At 40.8% G+C, this 20,131-nt stretch overlaps 1 protein-coding gene across 1 annotated transcript in view; it reads right to left on the reverse strand.

Annotated features, from left to right (window-relative positions):
* TBCD (tubulin folding cofactor D) overlaps window positions 1–20,131 on the reverse strand; it is a gene marked incomplete at its 5' end in the record, with an annotated part of 241,622 nt that overhangs the window by 121,689 nt on the left and 99,802 nt on the right. The window contains 2 exon segments of the mRNA XM_034789910.1: window positions 4,681–4,710; window positions 14,185–14,242. Coding sequence (XP_034645801.1) covers window positions 4,681–4,710; window positions 14,185–14,242 — 88 coding nt within the window.

The raw sequence follows: 20,131 nt of genomic DNA on the forward strand, positions 1-20,131 counted from the left end.
TTAAATATATTCTGGGACATTTTAAAGAAAAAAAAAAAAACCTTTCACCTACATGGAATCTTTAAATCCACCGTAACAGTGAACAGCAACATATTTGCTGTGGCACGGACACATATACTTCTCTTACCTCCAGGATAGGACACATTACAGAGCTGATGCAGTCAGGAACAAGAAAGCAACAAAACAGCACTTTTTTTCCTCATCTATTTACTAAAAGTATTAGTGCTTTGGATGTAGAATCAGTACTTTACTTCCCACCTACTCAGAGAAAGGATGTCTGTTGCATCATATTATACAGAGATAAAGAGATATAATGGGTGTATCTGATGGTTTGAAGTAGCCATTCTCCTAGGCAGCAAGAAATGGTTCATTACTCCTCCCACAGGAAGGAGGTGAGTCACAGATATTGTTCCATTTCACTGTCAGATCTGTGCCATGCTAATTTACTATTTTGTTGTAGATCCCTCCAGAACATATGCAGTATCTGTTGTCTATCTGTGCATTAGCTAAATCTGTAATAAGTTTAAATGCAGACCTTATGTATCAACATACGCCTGACAATGACCTTTTTTGCCTATACGTTAATTTGGGATTGAACCTCTTTGACTGACCTATAAACAACCCTATAAATCTTTCATTGAATGAAAATGTGTGGCCAAATATTCATTCAATTTGCCCACATCTTTAAAAACGAAAGAAACAATGCTAAGATTTGCAACGGGAACTCTTATTTTCTGGATGTGGCATACATGTAAAATGCATAAACTCTCATAGGGGAAATTGAAACTGGTTTAGTAAATTTAGTACTAGGGACATGAGAGTGTTAGTGTAAGCTTGTGTATAGTTCTCTTGACCTCCCTAGTAAAAGGGTGGAATAAAGTTGACATTTTCAGAAAAAGAAGAGCATAAATGAATACTTAACCCACAGGCCATTCTACAACAAATTGCGTGGATATGTGGTTCTATCTGTTCAGCCGAAGTCTGTTATAATGTATTGAAAACATCTAGATCTGATAGAGAATATCCTGAAATCTCGATATTATGGATAAGGCAAAAATAATTTTAGCCATTTATACAATCACTTCCATTATAAAATAAGTATGCATAATCAAAATTATCATCTCACCAAGACAAGTATGTATTTTCTTAGCTTCAGGTGTTGACAGTTCATACACTTTTTTTTTTTTTTTTTTTAATTAAAGCAGCATAGTCATCCAAAGTTTGTTGGAATTGCCTGGATACTTTTGAGAAGTCATTTAAACAAACCTGACTCATTCATATATATGCAGGGCTGGCTTAAAACCTGCATCATCTTTGGGCTGCACCCCATCTGGTATAAGCTGAAATCATAGGGAGGTGTTTTATTGCTTTATCCAGTACCACATGATGTGGAGGCAGTATGAACTGCTCTGCAATGACTAGACACTCTGGAGTATCAAGGAAATCAGGATGTCCTCCTGTTTTACCTCAGCCCTAGTTAGGCCACAATCACAAAAGATACCCACCCTTGAAGCTTTCCTCCACTATTATCCTAACTTCATCCTGAAAAACACATCAGTTCTGGACACATTCCTTATTGCCTCCCTCTCATCACTAGAGGAGTGAACACCCAGCTGGCATGACAGAGAATTTGGGGCAACTGGAGTGCAGAAAGCCTAACACTGAAAACTGACCTTAGAATAGGGGCCTTTTGAATAAAAACATAAGAATGGCCATACTAGGTTAGATCAGTAATTGATCTAGCCCAGTATCCTGTCTTCCAACAGTAGCTCATGTCACATGGGTTTGCAGCCCTGACTATATTGGCTAATAGACACTGATGAACCTATCCTCCATAAAATTATCTATTTCTTTGTTGAAACTAGTTATACTTTTGTCCTTCACAACATCCCTTGGCAACATGTTCCACAGATTGACTTTGAGTTGTGCGAAGAAGTACTTCCTTACGTGTGCTTTAAACCTGCTGCTGCCTATTAATTTAATTGTGTGACTCCTGGTTCTTGTGTTATGTGAAGGAGAAATAACACTTCCTTATTCACTTTCTTCACACCATTCATGATTTTACAGACTTCTATCATATCTCCCTTTAACTGTCTCTTTTCTAAGCTAAACAGTCCCAGTCTTTTTAATCTTTCCTCATATGGAAAGAGCTGCTCCATACCCCTAATTATTTTGTTGCTCCTCTCTGTACTTTTTTCAGATAGGGTGACCAGAATACAGGATAATATGTGTAATAAGGATGTATGTAGTGTCATTATGACATTTTCTCTCTTATCTATCCCTTTCCTAATGGTTCTTAAATTACCTTTTTATTATTATTATTATTATGATTATTATTGCCGCTGCACACAGCAGATGTTTTCAGGGAACTAGCCACAATGACTCCAAGATATCTTTCTTGGGTGGTAGCAGTAATTTTAGAACCTATCATTTTTTTACGTAAAGTTGGGATTATGTTTTCCAATGTGCATTGCTTTGCATTTATCAACACTGAATTGCATCTACCATTTTGTTGCCTAGTCACCCGAGTTGCAAGATCCTTTTGTAACTCTTTGCTGTCAGCTTTGGACTTAACTATTTTGAGTAATTCTGTATCGCCTGCAAACTTTATCACATCACTGTTTTCCCCCTCCCACTTTTAAAAGCAATGGGCCCATGGCCCCCTGCCCCCACCCCTATTTCTGATGAAAGCAAGATGAGACCATCATTAGCTACATCTTGTTTTGACCTTAATACAGCAGCCAACACATACCCAGTACAGTATCACATTTACACAAACTATAAGGCCTCTTTACACTGCCAAAGTGGCATAAAAGAATCTTAGTAAAATGAGAATCAAGATAACACCATGCAGTGAGGAAATACCATACCAATGAACACCCCAGATAACCTTAACAAGATACTGGAAATGTGATATGGTGAGATTGCAGAGTGCCAGGAATATATTGGCACTACAGCATAGTTTAAAATCAGGTTTTGAAGCTTCTGTGCTTCTTTACCTACATGACATCACTAACACCTATATTAGTGTATGGAACACAGCTTCCTGCTCTGCTGTATGTGTCAGTGATGTCAGCTCTTAGAGGAGAAAAAAAAAACATCATGAGTGCCTGAACACAGACTCTTGCAGATAAGAAGCTTCTCAGATCACCTTAAATGTCCTTGTTTGTTTTTTTATACGTCATGCACCTGATTTGCAATCTCAAAGATTTTGTTAATGTATTTACACTATTTTAGCACTGTGAATGGGAAATAACTGCATAGCTAATTTTTTTCTTTCTTCTAGAAACCTTAGCAGTTAGTGTATTCAGCACATAGATGAAGATGTTTTTAATTAGTAGTTTTCAACCTGGGGTCCATGGACCCCGGGGGCAGTGTTTCCTCTAATTTTTTCCATCCATGTGTGAAATGAATTTTGTTATGTACACCATATCGAGATAATGTGCGGATGTGCGCCACCAGGAGAAACCAAAAACTTAGATATAATATATATTTCTAAGAAGTTACCATAGGGATAATTACTCCAGCCAGGAGAGGTTGGGCATTTTAGAACTCACTACTCAAAGAATTAAATTTAACCGTAAGAGAGAAATAAAAATTATAAAATGCATAGACCAGTCAAAAAACTAAAATAACACACTTTGAAAGTAGTATCAAGAAGTTACAACAACAACAATAATAATACAAGTATGTGTTGGGAGGTGAGTGTGAAAGACAGAGAGAGAGAGAGAGAGAGAGAGAGAGAGAAAGAGAGAGAGAACGCTGCCCTTTTAAGTAGATCAGCATGTTCAGACACAACAGCAACTGCCAGAAAGCTTACTCTGTCCTGAGCCCTGTTGTGTGCCACACCCTGCTCTGTGGAGATGGGGTACAGGGGCAGGGGGCAAGTGGGACACCCTGACATCAGTGTCCCCCTCCGCACCCCAACTCTGCACAGCAAGCAGCAGGCTCCCAGGAGCAGCATGGCAGTTGGGGGAGGGACACCTGAAGCGCGTGGCACTTGACAGCCTGCTTAGCGACCACCCAGCTGCGCAGCTTAGAGGAAACTTAGCCCTACGGGTCCGCAGACTATGTCTAAGATTTCCAACGGGGTCTATCCATTCAAAATTTTTTAGGGGTCCGCAAATGAGAAAAGGTTGAAAAACCACTGTTCTAAGTCTTTTATGCTGTGAAATATCTGCCTCCCAAGTGACATGGAAATAAAGCAGATTTTTCTACTTGAGCAACTCATACTTCTTCAAAACTAACCAATTTCTTGGAAAATTCAGATTATGGTTTGAGAAAAAGCATGGACAAAGCACAGGACCAGAAGTGAGGACTCATGAGTTCTAGTCCTAACTATGCGATCAAATTGCTGTGAGGCCTTGTGTAGTTCACTTAACTTACCTTAATGTGAGTTAAGGCATATTGTGTGACTTTACATCAAGGTTTTGCTTTTTAGAAGCAACTTGCTAAAAAGCTTTTTCTGGAACTAATGTCCTAAAAGCTCATAATTAAGTTTAAAGGGGAAAAAAGTACATGAGAACCTGTGGTTCAAATGATGAAAATATGTTACATGATTGTTTTGAAACAATGTTCCCCAAATTTGGTTGTTCTTTTACTCATTTGGTTTTAGGAGTTATATGTTACAATGTACATATAAGAAGTTTGTTTAATGAAGAATCAGAAAAGTTACTATACCTGTCTTCCAACATTCTCCTGGAAGGCAGCCTAAAGAACAGAGAGAACAAACATACAAAAATGAGTCAGTTTGCTTTTTGATAAACACCAGAGGATGAATTCAAAACAAACACACAGCAATATAAATGACCCATGGCTTTACTTTTTAAAATAAAGTCAGCTTTGTTATTTGAACAAGCCCTCAAGGGTTGGTTTTTTGTTTTTTGGGTTTTTTGGGGGGGGGGAAGGGGGTCACTGATGCTTTATGTTCCAATACTCTTTCAAATCTGTCTGTTGCAGGACAACAGATTAAGAATGCAAGTTGACTAAAACAATCACAGCCATAAGAGTAGCCTTTGATTCTTAAGACAAGGCTTCACAGTACAATCAAAAGTCAGTGCCCTTTGACAAAAGGAATCAGGACAGCTCTTCTTGTTTAGCTGCTTTAGGAAAGTTTCAGATATCTTCCATAAAGAATCTTAGGCTATGTCTATACTACAGATCTTGCAGCAGCACAGCTCTATGCCAATGGTAGAGAGCTCTCTCGTCGGCATAATTAAACCACCCCCAACAAGCAGCTGTAGCTATGTTGGCTGGAGAGCACCTCCCGCTAACATAGCGCTATCCGCACCAACCTTTTTGTCGATAAAAATTATGTTGGTCACGGAGATGGTCTTTGTTCTTTTTCCCCCACACTCTTGACTGACAACAGCTTTACTGACAAAACAGATAGTGTAGACATAGCCTTAGATAATATCATGGTTATAATGCCTTGTTCATGTGATGTATAGGCTTGGAAGGATTCGTTTTATCAGTATATGTTGGTAAATGTCAGTCACACAAACCAACAAAAATTTCCATCCATAATAATCGAATTTTACAGATAGACAAAGAAAGAAAAATGATGCTTGAGAACTTAGAATTTGATTTAAGGATATTTACTTCGTATATTTTGACATGTGATGTTGGCAATTTGTGTTTTAACAGTTAAAGGTTTAATTCTTTTAATCACAACATCAACTGTCATTAAATAATTGTCTAACTCCCTCATTGCCTGACACACACCCCATAATTTTTCACAACTGAAAATTTAACTAGATATAAATAGAAAAAAATGCTTAAAAATAAACCAATATTATCCATCAAAATTATAAAAAATAAAAATCTAATTCTGCCAAGCTTAGTTAAATACAATACTTAGAGGCTGTTGAGAGCAGCATGATTGGGACCCTACTGCTTTAGCTGTTTATTCTTGAGTACTGAACACTGATATTTGAAACATTCAGGTATGAAAGCATGTTAAAATATCAGTCTCTGAGCTTGTAAAACTTGAAAAAAGAAGAACAAGAGTACTTGTGGCACCTTAGAGACTAACAAATTTATTAGAGCATAAGCTTTCGTGGACTACAGCCCACTTTGCATCCGAAGAAGTGGGCTGTAGTCCACGAAAGCTTATGCTCTAATAAATTTGTTAGTCTCTAAGGTGCCACAAGTACTCTTGTTCTTCTTTTTTCAAGTTTTACAAGCTCAGAGACTGATATTTTAACATGCTTTCATACCTGAATGTTTCAAATATCAGTGTTCAGTACTCAAGAATAAACAGCTAAAGCAGTAGGGTCCCAATCATGCTGCTCTCAACAGCCTCTAAGTATTGTATTTAACTAAGCTTGGCAGAATTAGATTTTTATTTTTTATAATTTTGATGGATAATATTGGTTTATTTTTAAGCATTTTTTTCTATTTATATCTAGTTAAATTTTCAGTTGTGAAAAATTATGGGGTGTGTGTCAGGCAATGAGGGAGTTAGACAATTATTTAANATTTGTTAGTCTCTAAGGTGCCACAAGTACTCCTGTTCTTCTTTTTGAGGATACAGACTAACACGGCTGTTACTCTGAAACCTGTAAAACTTGAAGGCATCTTAATTGATGTACACTTCTTATGCCTGGCAATAAACAGATCATAAAGAAAATAGAATACATATAATTAGAGCACTACATATATACAGTGGAACCCCATATAACGCGATCATTGGGGTCCAAAAAATTCAATCGTGGTAAATGAGGGGTCACGTTATAGTGGGGTTCCACTGTACTTGTGTTCAGTTTGCAGCAGAGTGTGCGTTCTGGCTAGCGGGAGGGAGGGAGCGGGGGGAGGAGAGAGATGGGGGGCAGCCAGCAGGGCCGGCTTTAGGCCAATTCGCCCCGGCGGCGGTCGTCTTCGGGGGCCCCGCTCCGCAGGCCAGAGTGCCGGCCGGAGCGCGGCAGCCCCGCCCCGCGACGCCGGCCGGAGCACGGCAGCCTCGCAGCCCCACCCCGCTCTCCCAGCTGGACCGCGGCAGCCCCACTCTCCTGGCCGAACCGCCCGCCGCAGCCGGGCGGGCTGGAGCCGGCCCCGCCAGGGACAGAGGTGAGAACCCCAGGGGCCCCAAGTTTGCCGACCCCTGGGTTAATCTGTAAACCATTTACTATTTTACATCCCTATCCTCCAGCATACCCCTATGCCATGACGTGCAAGGAGGTCCTCAGAAGACAACTGACAGTGGCCTCTCTCAGTGCCTGAATCAGGGTAATTCTTCCTGGTCAGATACAGGGCTTTCATACGGTAGGACTCCTTTACACACTGCTCAGGCCCTTTTCCCTGGCATAAAGGGGCTGCAATGGGATATGGCTCTCACCCTTAATGCCTATACCCCTAAGGTGACTCAGCAATTCAATCACTGACCAGCTGCATTATGATTAGCTTAGGAAGTGTTTTAATCAAGTAAGTGGCCAGATTATCCATAAATATACAGGACCAAATTCAGTAATAGCAGAGTTTGGACATCTGTATTTTTAAGCTCTACAGTACTGATTTCAGACTGGCTGAAGTTTTTTTGTTTTATTTATAAAATATCTGCAATTAACAGCCAACCAGCATTCTGATTGTCTGGATAAGTCTCCATTCAGTATAATATATTGTAGTATAACCATAAACTAGTCATTAATGAAAAGAGGAATTTTACACTGAATATAACATGTTAGCCAGATAGCTATTATAAGTGAAGCCTTTACAGAATAACCATCCTTAATGTACTGTATATTTTTACATTCTGCTATTGTTTTACTTTTGCATTTTCTATATCAGTTTAAAAAACAACATGCAGATGAAAATCTAAACCGAATTCGCTAAAGTAAACATGGTAGAAACATCATTCGTCTAACCAAGTAAAATATGCCTTCTATAATGAATAAATTGGTTTCATTAAATATATTAATTAGGTAAACTGAAAAGAAATGCCCTCAACAAAAGATAATTTAGTAAGAGACTACTAAACTTCATAAATGACTTACTAAGGACCAGTTCTGCCTTCAGGTAAACATGCACAATTCCCACGGACTTCAAAAAGTTTTCTTTTCATATTTCTTAGTCTAGATGTTGGCATTAAGAGTTTTTATTGTTCAATGAAACAATCTAACATTTCAGTCCAACTGACTTTGAAAAAAATGTACGTTTCAATATATTGTACAAGCATTAGACGCTATAAAGATTACAATTTGTAAAATATCTAAACATTTGCTTTATTTGCCACACACAATTCAACAGCTCTTTGAAACTTTCCATAACTGTAAGCTAATTTTGGTTAAAACTATGACAGCCAATTTCATTTGCGGGGAGTGGTTATTTAGGATTAATTTTTATTTTTATTATTTTTGTATTTGTGACAAGTTGAACCTGTCTTAGCTTGAACTGTTGGTAAGTATCCAAAAAAGCCAATGGATACTTTCGTACCTACTGTCTTTTGTTAAGTCTCGGTGAAATGTGACTCATTTTAATGAGAAAATACTGTCAACAGAATTCAAACAAAAAGCCAAAAGAAAGAAAGGCGTGTTAAACAACGATAGTCTCCAGAAGTTTATTTCAACTTCATATTCAGAAACCACCTGGCTACTACCAACATTACTGCATGTACCTCTAAAATGAGCTTCATTTTTCACATTACTCTGGTTAAATTGTGTCAGCACTTCCATTAGATAGCCCGATTTCTGGAGTTCTACAAAATTTGGGCTTAAAAATTAAAACTTGATATAAATCATCTCTCTTGGGAATTATTTTTTCATTTGTTTTTACCAATATTAAAGGGTCAAAAAAGTCAGATTCTTTTAGATGCTTTTTTATGTTCTAACTCAATCACACCTTCCCAGCGCTCAACGGCATTCTTATAGCAAGGATCCACACATGTCTATCAGCATGCAGGACTAGGGCTTACAGAGAGAAAAACATACATAGTATCGGTACACATAAGGAAAGTAATGGATGCACATCATCCAATTCCTCATTTTTTTTAAAACTATCCCTGTCTCCATACCTAATTACTGTTTGATTCCTTTTAAATTCCTATCATTTGCTTTTTCACTTACTCTTCCATTCCCATTCCCAATAACTAACGTGGGTATCTTTACCATCTCTTCCCCTCCAGCTTTCTTATCCCCGTACAATTGAAAAAAGAAATCAAATTGCCATCAACCCCACAGAAGCTTTAAAGCTCTAAACGTCTAATATCCAGTGGGGAATCTTTAGGCTGACCTAGAAGGCAGCAGACTCCATATGGTCTCCTTCTCTTTAAGTTCAAATCAGCTCCTGTTGCATCCTCCTCCGAAGGTTAGGGGGAGTGAAGAGCAATTTAAGACAAAAATTGGATTCCTTATGCAACAGTGATTCTAAGCAACAGTTAATACTCCATGTGACCACTCTCCAAATCTCCAGGATGGATACTGACCTTAGGCTGGCAATGATTGTTGGCATGCATCTAACTGCATGATGAGCCTTAACGTGGCCTTGAAATGGTTCCACTAAGAAATAACAGTAGGAAACGCAGTCAGCCAACCATTCTACACATAATCTTCTTGAACACAATTTGATCTAATGTGTTGATCTCAAGGGAGACAAAAGGGGATGAATTAAGGGCTTTGGTACCCTTCAAATAAAAAACAGAGGTATCTTCATAAATCTGAATTGTGAAGTGCTGACAAAGAATGGACATGAAGGTATTAGAAAAATATTGGAAGAACAGGCAACTGAGATGGGAATAGGAGGGCATCCAAACCACAGGCTTTTTTTAAATTTTTTAGCCCAGCTCATGGCAAGGGATCCAGAGACACCAGAATCACTGTGTGTGGGGGTGGGAGGTTGCCTGCCTGCACACTGCGTTGAGACTCAAGGGGCTAGAGTAGAGAGCTGAGCCAGCTCTGCAGGACAGGAGATGCTGCAGGGTGAGTTTGAGGCAGGCTTGTTCTTCATCTCTCCCTCCATCCCCCTGCCCATCCACAGCAAGACTCAACCCCATCCTGGTACCTCTGACCCCCACCAGGCGCTGGAACTAACACCTCCTTCCAGGGCCGGCTCCAGGCACCAGCTTGGCAAGCAGGTGCTTGGGGCGACCACTCCGGAGGGGGGCTATTCGGCGGCAATTCCGCGGACGGTCCTTCACTCCTGCTCAGAGCGAAGGACCTCCCGCCAAATTGCTGCCGCAGATCGTGATCACAGCTTTTCTTTTTTTTTTTTTTTTTTTTTGGCTGCCTGGGGCAGCAAAAACCCTGGAGCCGGCCCTGCCTCCTTCCATGCCTCCAAACTTTAAATGGTGCTCACGGCCACTGATTGGAAGGATTGCTTAAGCTCTGTGTAAGCAATTTAAGACAAACACAAAGTAACTATCATTATAAAATATAATTTGTTGCAAGTCACTAGAATTTTAAATTCTCTTATGAACAGACTTGAAGTCACGGACATCAGGGATGAAATCCTTCATATAAGAAACTGAATTTACAGGTATCTAGTGGGTGAAAGGGAGCTGCACCACAGTAGTGCTTCAGCGTAGACACTTCCTACGCCAACAGGAGGGATTCTTCCATGAGGCATAGGTAATACACCTTCCCAAGAGGCAATAGCTACACTAACTGAAGAATTCTTCCTTCAATTTACACTGTCTACGCTGGGGGTTACGTCAACTTAACTACACCGCTCAGAGGTGTGGATTTTTCACACCCCTGAGTAATGTAGCTGGGCTGACCTCACTTTTTAACATACACCAACACCTCTCTCACAAACAGAAGTCAGTCCAATAAAAGAGATTACCTCACCCATCTTGCGTCTCAAGAAAATATTTCTCAGCCCTGCTTCCAAATTCAAAGCAGAAAATGCTAACAGAAACATCTAATTACAGATATACTAAAAAGCTATAACAACTATACGTTTCTAGTTCATGCAATAGAGCAATCCAAACAGTGAAATCAGTGGTACCAGTCCTCCCTTAAACCAACCACTGATACAATAGAAGGAGAGGCTAATTTAAAAAACATTATGCCAGGTGGTATTATCAAGCCACCAAGTTAAGCAAAAGAAATGGCCTTTTAATTACACCAAGTTAAAATTGGCAAGAAAATAACAGAAGTGGAAATATACAACTATGAATTGGTCATACTTTTTTAAAAAAAATTCTTAATTCAGCAAACTATAAACGCAACACAATATTCTGAATGACTTTCTGTAGATACCATTTTTTAAATTGAAATACATTTACAGAGCACACAATTTAATTTGTTTTGAGAGAGAAATATGCTTCATCATATTCCCACATTCTTTACAGGGTTTCCAATTTGAATTGACATTAGTAATATACAAATCAAACAACCCACCTTATACACACATTTTCAAAATGATACATTTGTATACTTTTTTAAACCCACTAATTTAGATACTACACAAATCCCTTGCAATTGTGGTTCTGCCCTCAGTTTATTAAAGAAATTCAAATTCTATTTATGTATTTGTTTTGTTGTTGGTTTATTTTTTGTAAAAACATAAAAATGCAAGAGTTTCAAGAATCTACCTGATATCAACTAGAGCATATTCATAAAAACATTTACCGCACTGGGTGACTATTTTCTACAGACTTCCTCTTAAAATAGTTTCAGTTCTCTACGAGAAGCAATTCTTTGGTGCAATGAGGAGTGCAGTTAGGGTGGGACTTAACAGACATACCGTATGCAACGTTACCCTGCAGCTATGATTACAGCACAATCTGAACTGGGAAGGATCAGTATGATTAAATTACCAAAGTCTTTGATTCCTTCAAATAGTGTAATCTTCCATCCAGAAACTAGCCAAAGCACAGCACAGAAGGTACATTTTACCATCAATAGACAGTAGCACTGCTTTCCATACCCATCTACAAAAACCACACCTAAACCAAGGAAGGAGATAAACAGCACACAATAAAAATGTGCCAAAGCCTTATATAATACACTCACTTTTTAGTGATGAACCACGTTAAAATTATGTTTTCAAGCTGTCTGCTAGGTATACAAGGACAGTAATAGTAAAAACAACCAAATCATTGTATTTTAATTTGTATCCATTTGAAATACAGAATGGCAATCCACACTAAGCCTAATTAGTAAGTATTGTTCTAATCAGTATTAATTTTGACACCTTATTCATAGTCAAACTATCAATTTTACTATCTAGACACAGAATCATAAAACTTAGAGACAAATAAAATCCCATTAGAGTACTAAGCAAATCATCTGCAAGGACAGAGTACACACCCTGGAAAAAAATTATTTAAACAGCTTCACTTTACCCAAGGCTTATGTGAACCAGTTCAGATGTAGAAATGGCACTGGGAATCAATCTACAATCAGTTAGTACAAAATGTTCTTTCAGAAAAGAATTCTGAGAATCACTTTGCTCTTGAAATTAGTTAATTTGTGGCATCAATGAATAAAGAATGTATATGGAGCATTCATACAAAATTCTTTTTAGCAGTGCACTCAAAGGTGCAGTCAGGTTGAAAATCATGTTTTTATACATATGTTACAACAAATTCTTTGGATTATTAAAACAATGTTTTTAAAATTTAATTCATTTTTCACCATTTATACTACTCGTTTTTTCCCCTATATTTCTCAGTTTGAAAAATGAAAATTAACTCTGGTAATTAGTTTCTAGACAATTTCATTCTCAGTGCTTTTTCTTCATCTATGCCTAGAATAAAGAGGGTGTAAACCTTTAGTTTCATACACAGACCTTACTGCAATAATTTGTGATTTTGAAATTAGTCTAGTACAATGCACTCTACATGGGGCAACATGTTCTGACTATACAGAAGCTGAAACTAGGGCAGCGAGCGTAGCTGCCACCCATTTGTTGACAGAGACATTACGCAGGGATCATATTATACCAGTAGTCTATGCTCTGCTCTTGTTCCTATTAACTTCTAGGTGAAATGCAAGGTTTTGGTTTTAACCTATAAAGCCACAAATGGTTTGGGATCTGGTCACACAGACAACTGACTCCCTCTCTAAGTGGTAATGCGGCAGCTTCAGTCAGCAGCTTGAGCTTTTAAATAGAGGGGACTGTAAGAGACAGAGATGCTATCAGAGCATTTTCTGTGAGGAATCTTTCTTGGCTTTGGAATACATTAACCCAATTAAGAGACTAGATTTCTTAACTTTCTGGGTACGCTACAGAGCCCACTGTTCTTTTTGGGCACTGGAAAGATGGTTCATGTGATAGGGACACATGGGTTTGTTGATGGATATTTTTATGTTTTTTGTGTTATTTATATAGACTATTCATTAAATATGTTATAGGTTTTTAACTTTTCCATGAGATATTGTTTGTTCTAGTTGTTGTAAGGTTGAGACTCCTTCCTCAGGGCTAGGATCTTTATAAGTAAAAAATCCAATCTAATCAAGTTACATATACATTACATCATATGGAATTACATCCCCAGGCATAACAAGCCTCTCCTCTCCTCCCTTTCCCCCCACCCCACTTGAATATCATAACTTCCCCTCCATACACTTCCTCCTCCACGACAGTCAAGCTTTCTACACTTCCTCCTCCTCGACAGTCAAGCTTTCTTCCTATCTTTTTGCCACCATCAGTGTCCTGCATAGAGTTTCTATACGACACACTTTGGTGTTCCTGGCCCTTCCTTCTTATCCTAGCCTAGATACTTACATAGGTGACTAACAAATGTCCTAGCTCTACAAAAGGAGCTTAATATTTACAAGTCAACCTCTTTCCTTCTACATAAATGAATTTTTAAAAAATTTACTGCAGTTAGAAAATGAGAATAGACACGCAATGAGAATAGAACAACTTCACACTAGATGCCACATAGCATAGTTAAGATTCAGTAGAGTTTTATATATTAGTAGTGACCCTTATGTATATTACATAGTCACAGTGTATTACTAAATAGCTCTTCTGAGACATGACATATATTGCACTATGGAAATGTGGTAACAATAGCTCAGATTTTAACTATGGACCCATTATATGAAATGTAAAGCTGTGTTTTTTGTATTTTTAATATGCACTCAGACCATATTCTTTAGGGGTTTAACAACGTACTTACTGTTCATGACATACAATATTTTGTTCAAATACTCTAGCTCTACATAATTAGCTTGTATTGCAAGCAAACTATAAAGGAATTTTTAAAAAAGAAAGGCATAAACAAAACCAGTAACTTACAGAGGCAGCTCTTCTGCAGTTAATATCACGGTCAAACACTGCAGCTATTACCAATGCACTGGAAAAGAAAAACACAGTGTATAAGTAATAAAATATAAAAATTAACAATTTACAAACAGCATGCCAACATTTAACCTTCCATATGGATACTCAGGATTCCCTGGAAAGAAGTTACAATTTGTTAATGCAAACCAGAGTTATAGTTTATGTATTCATAGAATTGTTTCCCACATCTTTGGAAATTAAGGAAATGTGCAAGCAGCAAGCCCGGTTCAAGCACAGTTGACATGACTTTATAGTGAGTTGGCAAAAGAGAGTATTGACACAATCCACAATATGCACACATTATTAAACAGGTCTTGCAAACTTTTGTTATTATTTGTAGAATGGAGACATTCATAAAAGAATATCTGATAAGTAGAAAACCTTAAAGGCAATAGCATATCTAGTCAATTCACAGTACAGAGTTCTTTCTATTTGCATTACCGACAGCCAGAAGACTAGAGCATTAAAAACACACTTTAGCAGCATGTAATCTCTGGAGTTTCATGAGGCTTCATTAACAGTGTCTTGAGATTCTCAGATGAATAGAAGTTACACATGGACAGGACTGTATTTTAAAGAGCAAACTTCCTTACCCCTTTTGATACACTGAATAAGAACAAATGCACAAGTGAATTTTATTTAAGACAGCTCATTAAGGGGAAAAACAATCCAGAGACATGATTAGGCATAGTTTAATTCTCTGCAGCATAGGATAAAATATTTCCCAGTTCAAAAATAATCAAGTTCTCATCCCACCTTGGCCAACGGACAGCAGGAATTAAGGGGAACACAAATTGGAAAAGCCAGAAACTGGCCTGCACTGGCAATTCTGATTAATGCTCATCCACAGTAGATACCGTCTATTTGAATCCACTGGGTAGCTTAAGGATGATGGACCAGCAACCAACAAGAACTGTAACATTGTTAATATTATCCCATTGCTTTTTCAATACCAAACTTTTCAGTATTTTAATGTATAACCTTCACATTACATGAATACGTCTTTAAATATATTTATGCCGAAAATATTTAGACATACATGAAAATTAGGATTTCAAGACATTTTAAAAAGACTAACTTTTAAATTCAATTAAAATCAAAGCTCTACTTGTCATTGGTGTCAGTTCAATAGCATCTCATAGTCAATTCTAGAACAAAGAATCAGATACCATTCTCAGTGTAGTATCTCTATTGAGACATGGTGATAGGCAAGATTACAAGTCTGGAACATAAAATAATTACTTTCTGCTCTACTATGCTATGTTTTAGATTATAGAACTCAGCAATTGGTGATTAATCCCCATCTTTCAGTAATGATTTGATAGAAGACAATGTTCCGATGTCTCAAGTCACTAAGATGACTTTTTTAAACAAAGTATGGTCCAGTACACTTACTAGTATACCATTTAGTAGTATCAAACATTGAAAACTGTACTACAATTGACAAAAATACAACTTTTGATACATTATCCGTGTGTGTTTTCACTTACTCCCCTAATATGCAATAGATCTCCCACTCAATGCAAATGAATAAAGTCACATTGTATCAAAATATTTTATGAATAGTCTATGAATATATACCTTTTTGTAGTAAGTGTTACAGGAGTGGGTGGGTGAGATTCTATAGCCTGCGTTGTGCAGGAGGTCAGACTAGATGATCATAATGGTCCCTTCTGACCTTAAAGTCTATGATTCTATGATTTACTTTCGTTTTAAATACATGTATTAAGCTGTCAATGGCAAACACTTAAAATTATGCCCTGATTCTCTGACAAGTTTTCGATTTTTTTAATTTAGCAGAACATTAGGTTTGCACACAAGTGCCTAACTTATCTGGAGTTGGAATCAACATAGCACCTTTTTAAAAGAATATTAAAAAGTAATAGGTTACGAACTACCCCACGGGTCAACACAGCAAGTCAAATGTATTATGTAAGATATATGTAAAACAAACCGAAGTAATGACAACCATACAAGACACTGCAATAACATACACTACACCTTGAAGCTTAGAAGGGGTTACAGAACCACAAGATGACGTAAAAACTTTGCTACAAAAAGCATGAGTAAACCATGCTTCCTAAAGATTAATTGCAATGCAAATTTTTAATATCTGAAAAGACAGTTACCTTCTCCATAACTGGTGTTCTTCGAGATGTGTTGCTCATGTCCATTTCATATTAGGTGTGTGTGCTCATGCACCAGTGACGTAAGTATTTCCCTCAGCAGTATCCATAGGGGACCGGCTCTGGCGCCCTCTGGTGTGGTACCTGCATGGCGCGGTATGAGGGGCGCCACCAGCTCCCCCCACCCTCAGTTCCTTCTTGCCGGAAACTCCAACCGTGAGGAAGAATGGCAAGTTATGGAATGGACATGAGCAACACATCTCGAAGAACACCAATTAAGGAAAAGGTAACTATCTTTTCTTCTTCGAGAGCTTGCTCATGTCCATTCCATATTAGGTAACTCCCAAGCAGTACCCCTGGAGGTGGGTAGGAATTCACGGACGTATAGATCGTAACACAGCTCTGTCGAACCCAGCATCATCTCTGGCCTGCTGAGTGATGGTGTAGTGCGCCATGAATATGAGAACTGAAGACACGTCATGGCTGTGCAAATGTCGTGGGCAGGGACGTGCGCCAAGAAGGCCACAGAGGATGCCTGAGCTCTGGTCGAGTGGGCCCTCACAATCGGTGGCAGTGGGACCTGTGCAAGCTCATAACAGGCCCGGATGCAGGAGGTGATCCAGTTGGAAATCCTCTGCGAGGACACCAGAAGGCACTTCATCCTGTCCGCTGTCATGATGAAGAGCTGGGTCAACCTGCGGAAGGACTTGGTACACTTCAGGTAAAACTCCAGAGCATGTCTGACGTCCAGGGCATGTAGCTTCCTTTCCTCACTAATGGTGTGTGGCTTGGGACAAAAGGAGGAAGATGTCCTGATTAACATGAAGGAAGACACCACCTTTGGCAGAAAAGCCAGATGGGATCGCAGTTGAACTTTGTCCCTATAGAACACCGTATATGGAGGCTCCGATGTCAAGGTTTTAAGCTTAGACACTCCTCTTATGGATGTTATGGCCACAAGGAAAGCGACCTTCCATGACAGGTGGGAGAGGAAGCAGAAGCCCATAGGCTCAAAAGGCGGGTCCATGAGCCTAGAAAGAACCAAGTTCTCACTGTGGGACAGGGTCTCGGGCTGATGGGAAGAGTCTCTCGAGGCCTCTCAGGAAGCAGACTAACATGTCATGCGAGAATACCGTCTGACCTTGAATCGGCAGGTGGAAAGCGGAGATCGCCACAAGGTGCACCCTGATGGAAGACTGGGCCAGCCACTGGTTCTTAAGAAGGAGCAGATAATCTAAGATAGATTGTAAGGAGGAGTGTGTTGTGGGAAATGTTACACTCAGACGCCCAGTGGGAGAACCTCGTCCACTTGGCCAGGTAGGTTGCTCTAGTGGAAGGCTTCCTGCTCTCCAGGAGGATTTGCTGGACCTCGTTAGAGCAGGCCTGCTCTTTCGAGTTCAACCACACAGCATCCACGTCATGAGGTGGAGGGGGGCAAGGCTAGTGTGTAAGAGACACCCGTGATCCTGCGAGAGCAGATCCGGTCAGTTGGGAAGGGGCCAGGAAGCGGTCACTGTCAAGTACATCAGCGTGCCGAACCAATGTTGGTGCGGCCATGCCGGGGCAAGCCTGACAACCTGAGCCTTGTCTCTCTTGATCTTCGACAGGACTCTGCTGACGAGCGGGAACACACATAATCAGGCCCCCCGACCATGACAAGAGGAAGGCGTCGGAGAGGGAGTCCTTCCCAAGACCCTGCAGGGAACAGAAGCAATAGCAATTCCTGTTCTGACTGGTGGCAAACAGGTCCACTTGGGGAGATCCCCACCTCTGGAAGAGCATCCGGGATACCTCCAGATGGAGTGACCATTTGTGGTGAGAGAAAAAGGATCTGCTAGCGTGTTCCTAACACCATGGAGGTGACTGGCCTCCAGATGGATTGCATGCTCGATGCAGAAATCCCACATTCAGAGAGCCTCTTGACCAGGGCTGGCTCTAGGCACCAGCGCTCCAAGCATGTGCTTGGGGTGGCACTTTCCAAGGGACGGCACTCCGGCTCCTTTATTTTTTTTTTGGTTGGGGCGCAAAAAGCCAGGAGCCGGCCCTGAACGGAGGTGAGCTGCAGCAGTGGGGGGTGCGGGGAGGACCGCAGAAAGTAACCCTGGGGAGGGCAAAGGAACCGCACACACCCCCCCCAAGCTCACCTCTACCTCCTCCCCCGAGCACACCGCCACTCCGCTTCTCGTCCCTCCCACCCCCCCCAGGCAAGCCTGGGAGGGAGAGGTAGGAGGGAAAATGTGGCACGCCCAGGGGAGGAGGCAGGTCCAGAGATTTGGGAATGGGGTTGGAATGGGGCGGAGAAGGGGCAGAGTTGGGGCGGGGGGGCACAGGAAAGTTTTTTTGCTTGGGGCGGCAAAAAACTTGGAGCTGTCCCTGTTCTTGACAGAGCCAATGAGCGTGCTCCTCCTTGCCTGTTGATGTAGAACATCAAGGCCGTATTGTCTGTCAACACTCTCACCACCTTGCCCGCCAGGTGCGGTAGAAAGACCCTGTACCATTCTGAGCTCTTTGACATCTATGTGCAATGGCATCTCCTCTGGGGACTACATGCCCTGGGTCTGGAGATCACAGAGATGCGCTCCCCAGCCTAGGTCCAAAGCATCCGATATCAACTCGATGTAGTGACAAGGGCTGTCGAATGCAACTCCTTCCAGGACTGCCTTGGGGTCGGTCCACGATTGCAGTGAAGTAAGTATCATCAGTGGGATGGTAACGACCTTTTCCAGGTGATCTCTGGACTGGGAATAGACAATCACCAGCCACTGCTGTAAAGGCCACATCCGGAGCCTGGCATGGCAGACAACATACATACATGCTGCCATGTGTCCCAGCAGGTGCAGACAAATCCTGGCCGTGGTGAGGGGGAATGTGGAGACTCCCGCAATGAGGTCCACCAACACTTGGAACCTTTCCTGCAGCACAAACTGCTCTGGTGCAGGTGGACTCGAGCACCACTCTGATGAACTCTAGCCTCTGCACAGGAACTAACGTCCACTTTTTGTTGTTTACCAGCAGGCCAAAGGATTAGCACGTGGCCTGCAACACCATGACATCCCTTTGGATCTTTGACCAGCCAGTTGTGACTATATGAGTATATCTGGATAGCAGCTTACCTCAGGGATTGGGGTATTACTGACATGCACTTGGTCAACACCCTCAGTGATGTCACTAGGCCGAAAGGGAGGACCGCAAACTGGTGGTGCTCTGATCCCACCTGTGTCCTTGGAAGATCACTATATGAAAGCACACGTCCTTCAAGTCAAGAGCGGCATACCAGTGTCCCGGATCCAGGGAGGGGATGATGGAGGTCAGGGAGACCAGACCATGCAGAACTTTAACTTCTTTAGGTATTTGTTGAGGTCTCGTAGGTCCAGAATGGGCCGTAGACCGCCCTTAGCCTTTGGGATTAAGAAAGGCCAGGAATAGAACCCCTTATTCCTGTATTCGTGAGGAACCTCTTCCACCACACCCAGCTGCAGCAACCCTTCTCTCACGAGAGTCTCCTCACGCAGGAGGTAGGGGTCTCTCCAGAGGGATGGGGACATGGGGTAGAGAGGGGTAGACAAACCTGAGGGTATAAGCCTGCGCCACTGTATTGAGGACCCAGTGGTCCGAAGTTATGGTGGTCCATGCTGGGAGAAAGAAAGGCAGGAAAGATAGATCCGGGGTATAGTCTGGTAGGTTGCCCTCAAGTGCACCCTCAAAACGCCCACTTGCTCCCCTGCTTATTGCGGGTTAAGCCCGATTGGACGGAGGTAAGTGGCTTGGGTGGCATT

The sequence above is a fragment of the Trachemys scripta genome, chromosome 14 (genome assembly GCF_013100865.1).
Source record: "Trachemys scripta elegans isolate TJP31775 chromosome 14, CAS_Tse_1.0, whole genome shotgun sequence".
Classification (NCBI taxonomy): domain Eukaryota; kingdom Metazoa; phylum Chordata; order Testudines; family Emydidae; genus Trachemys; species Trachemys scripta.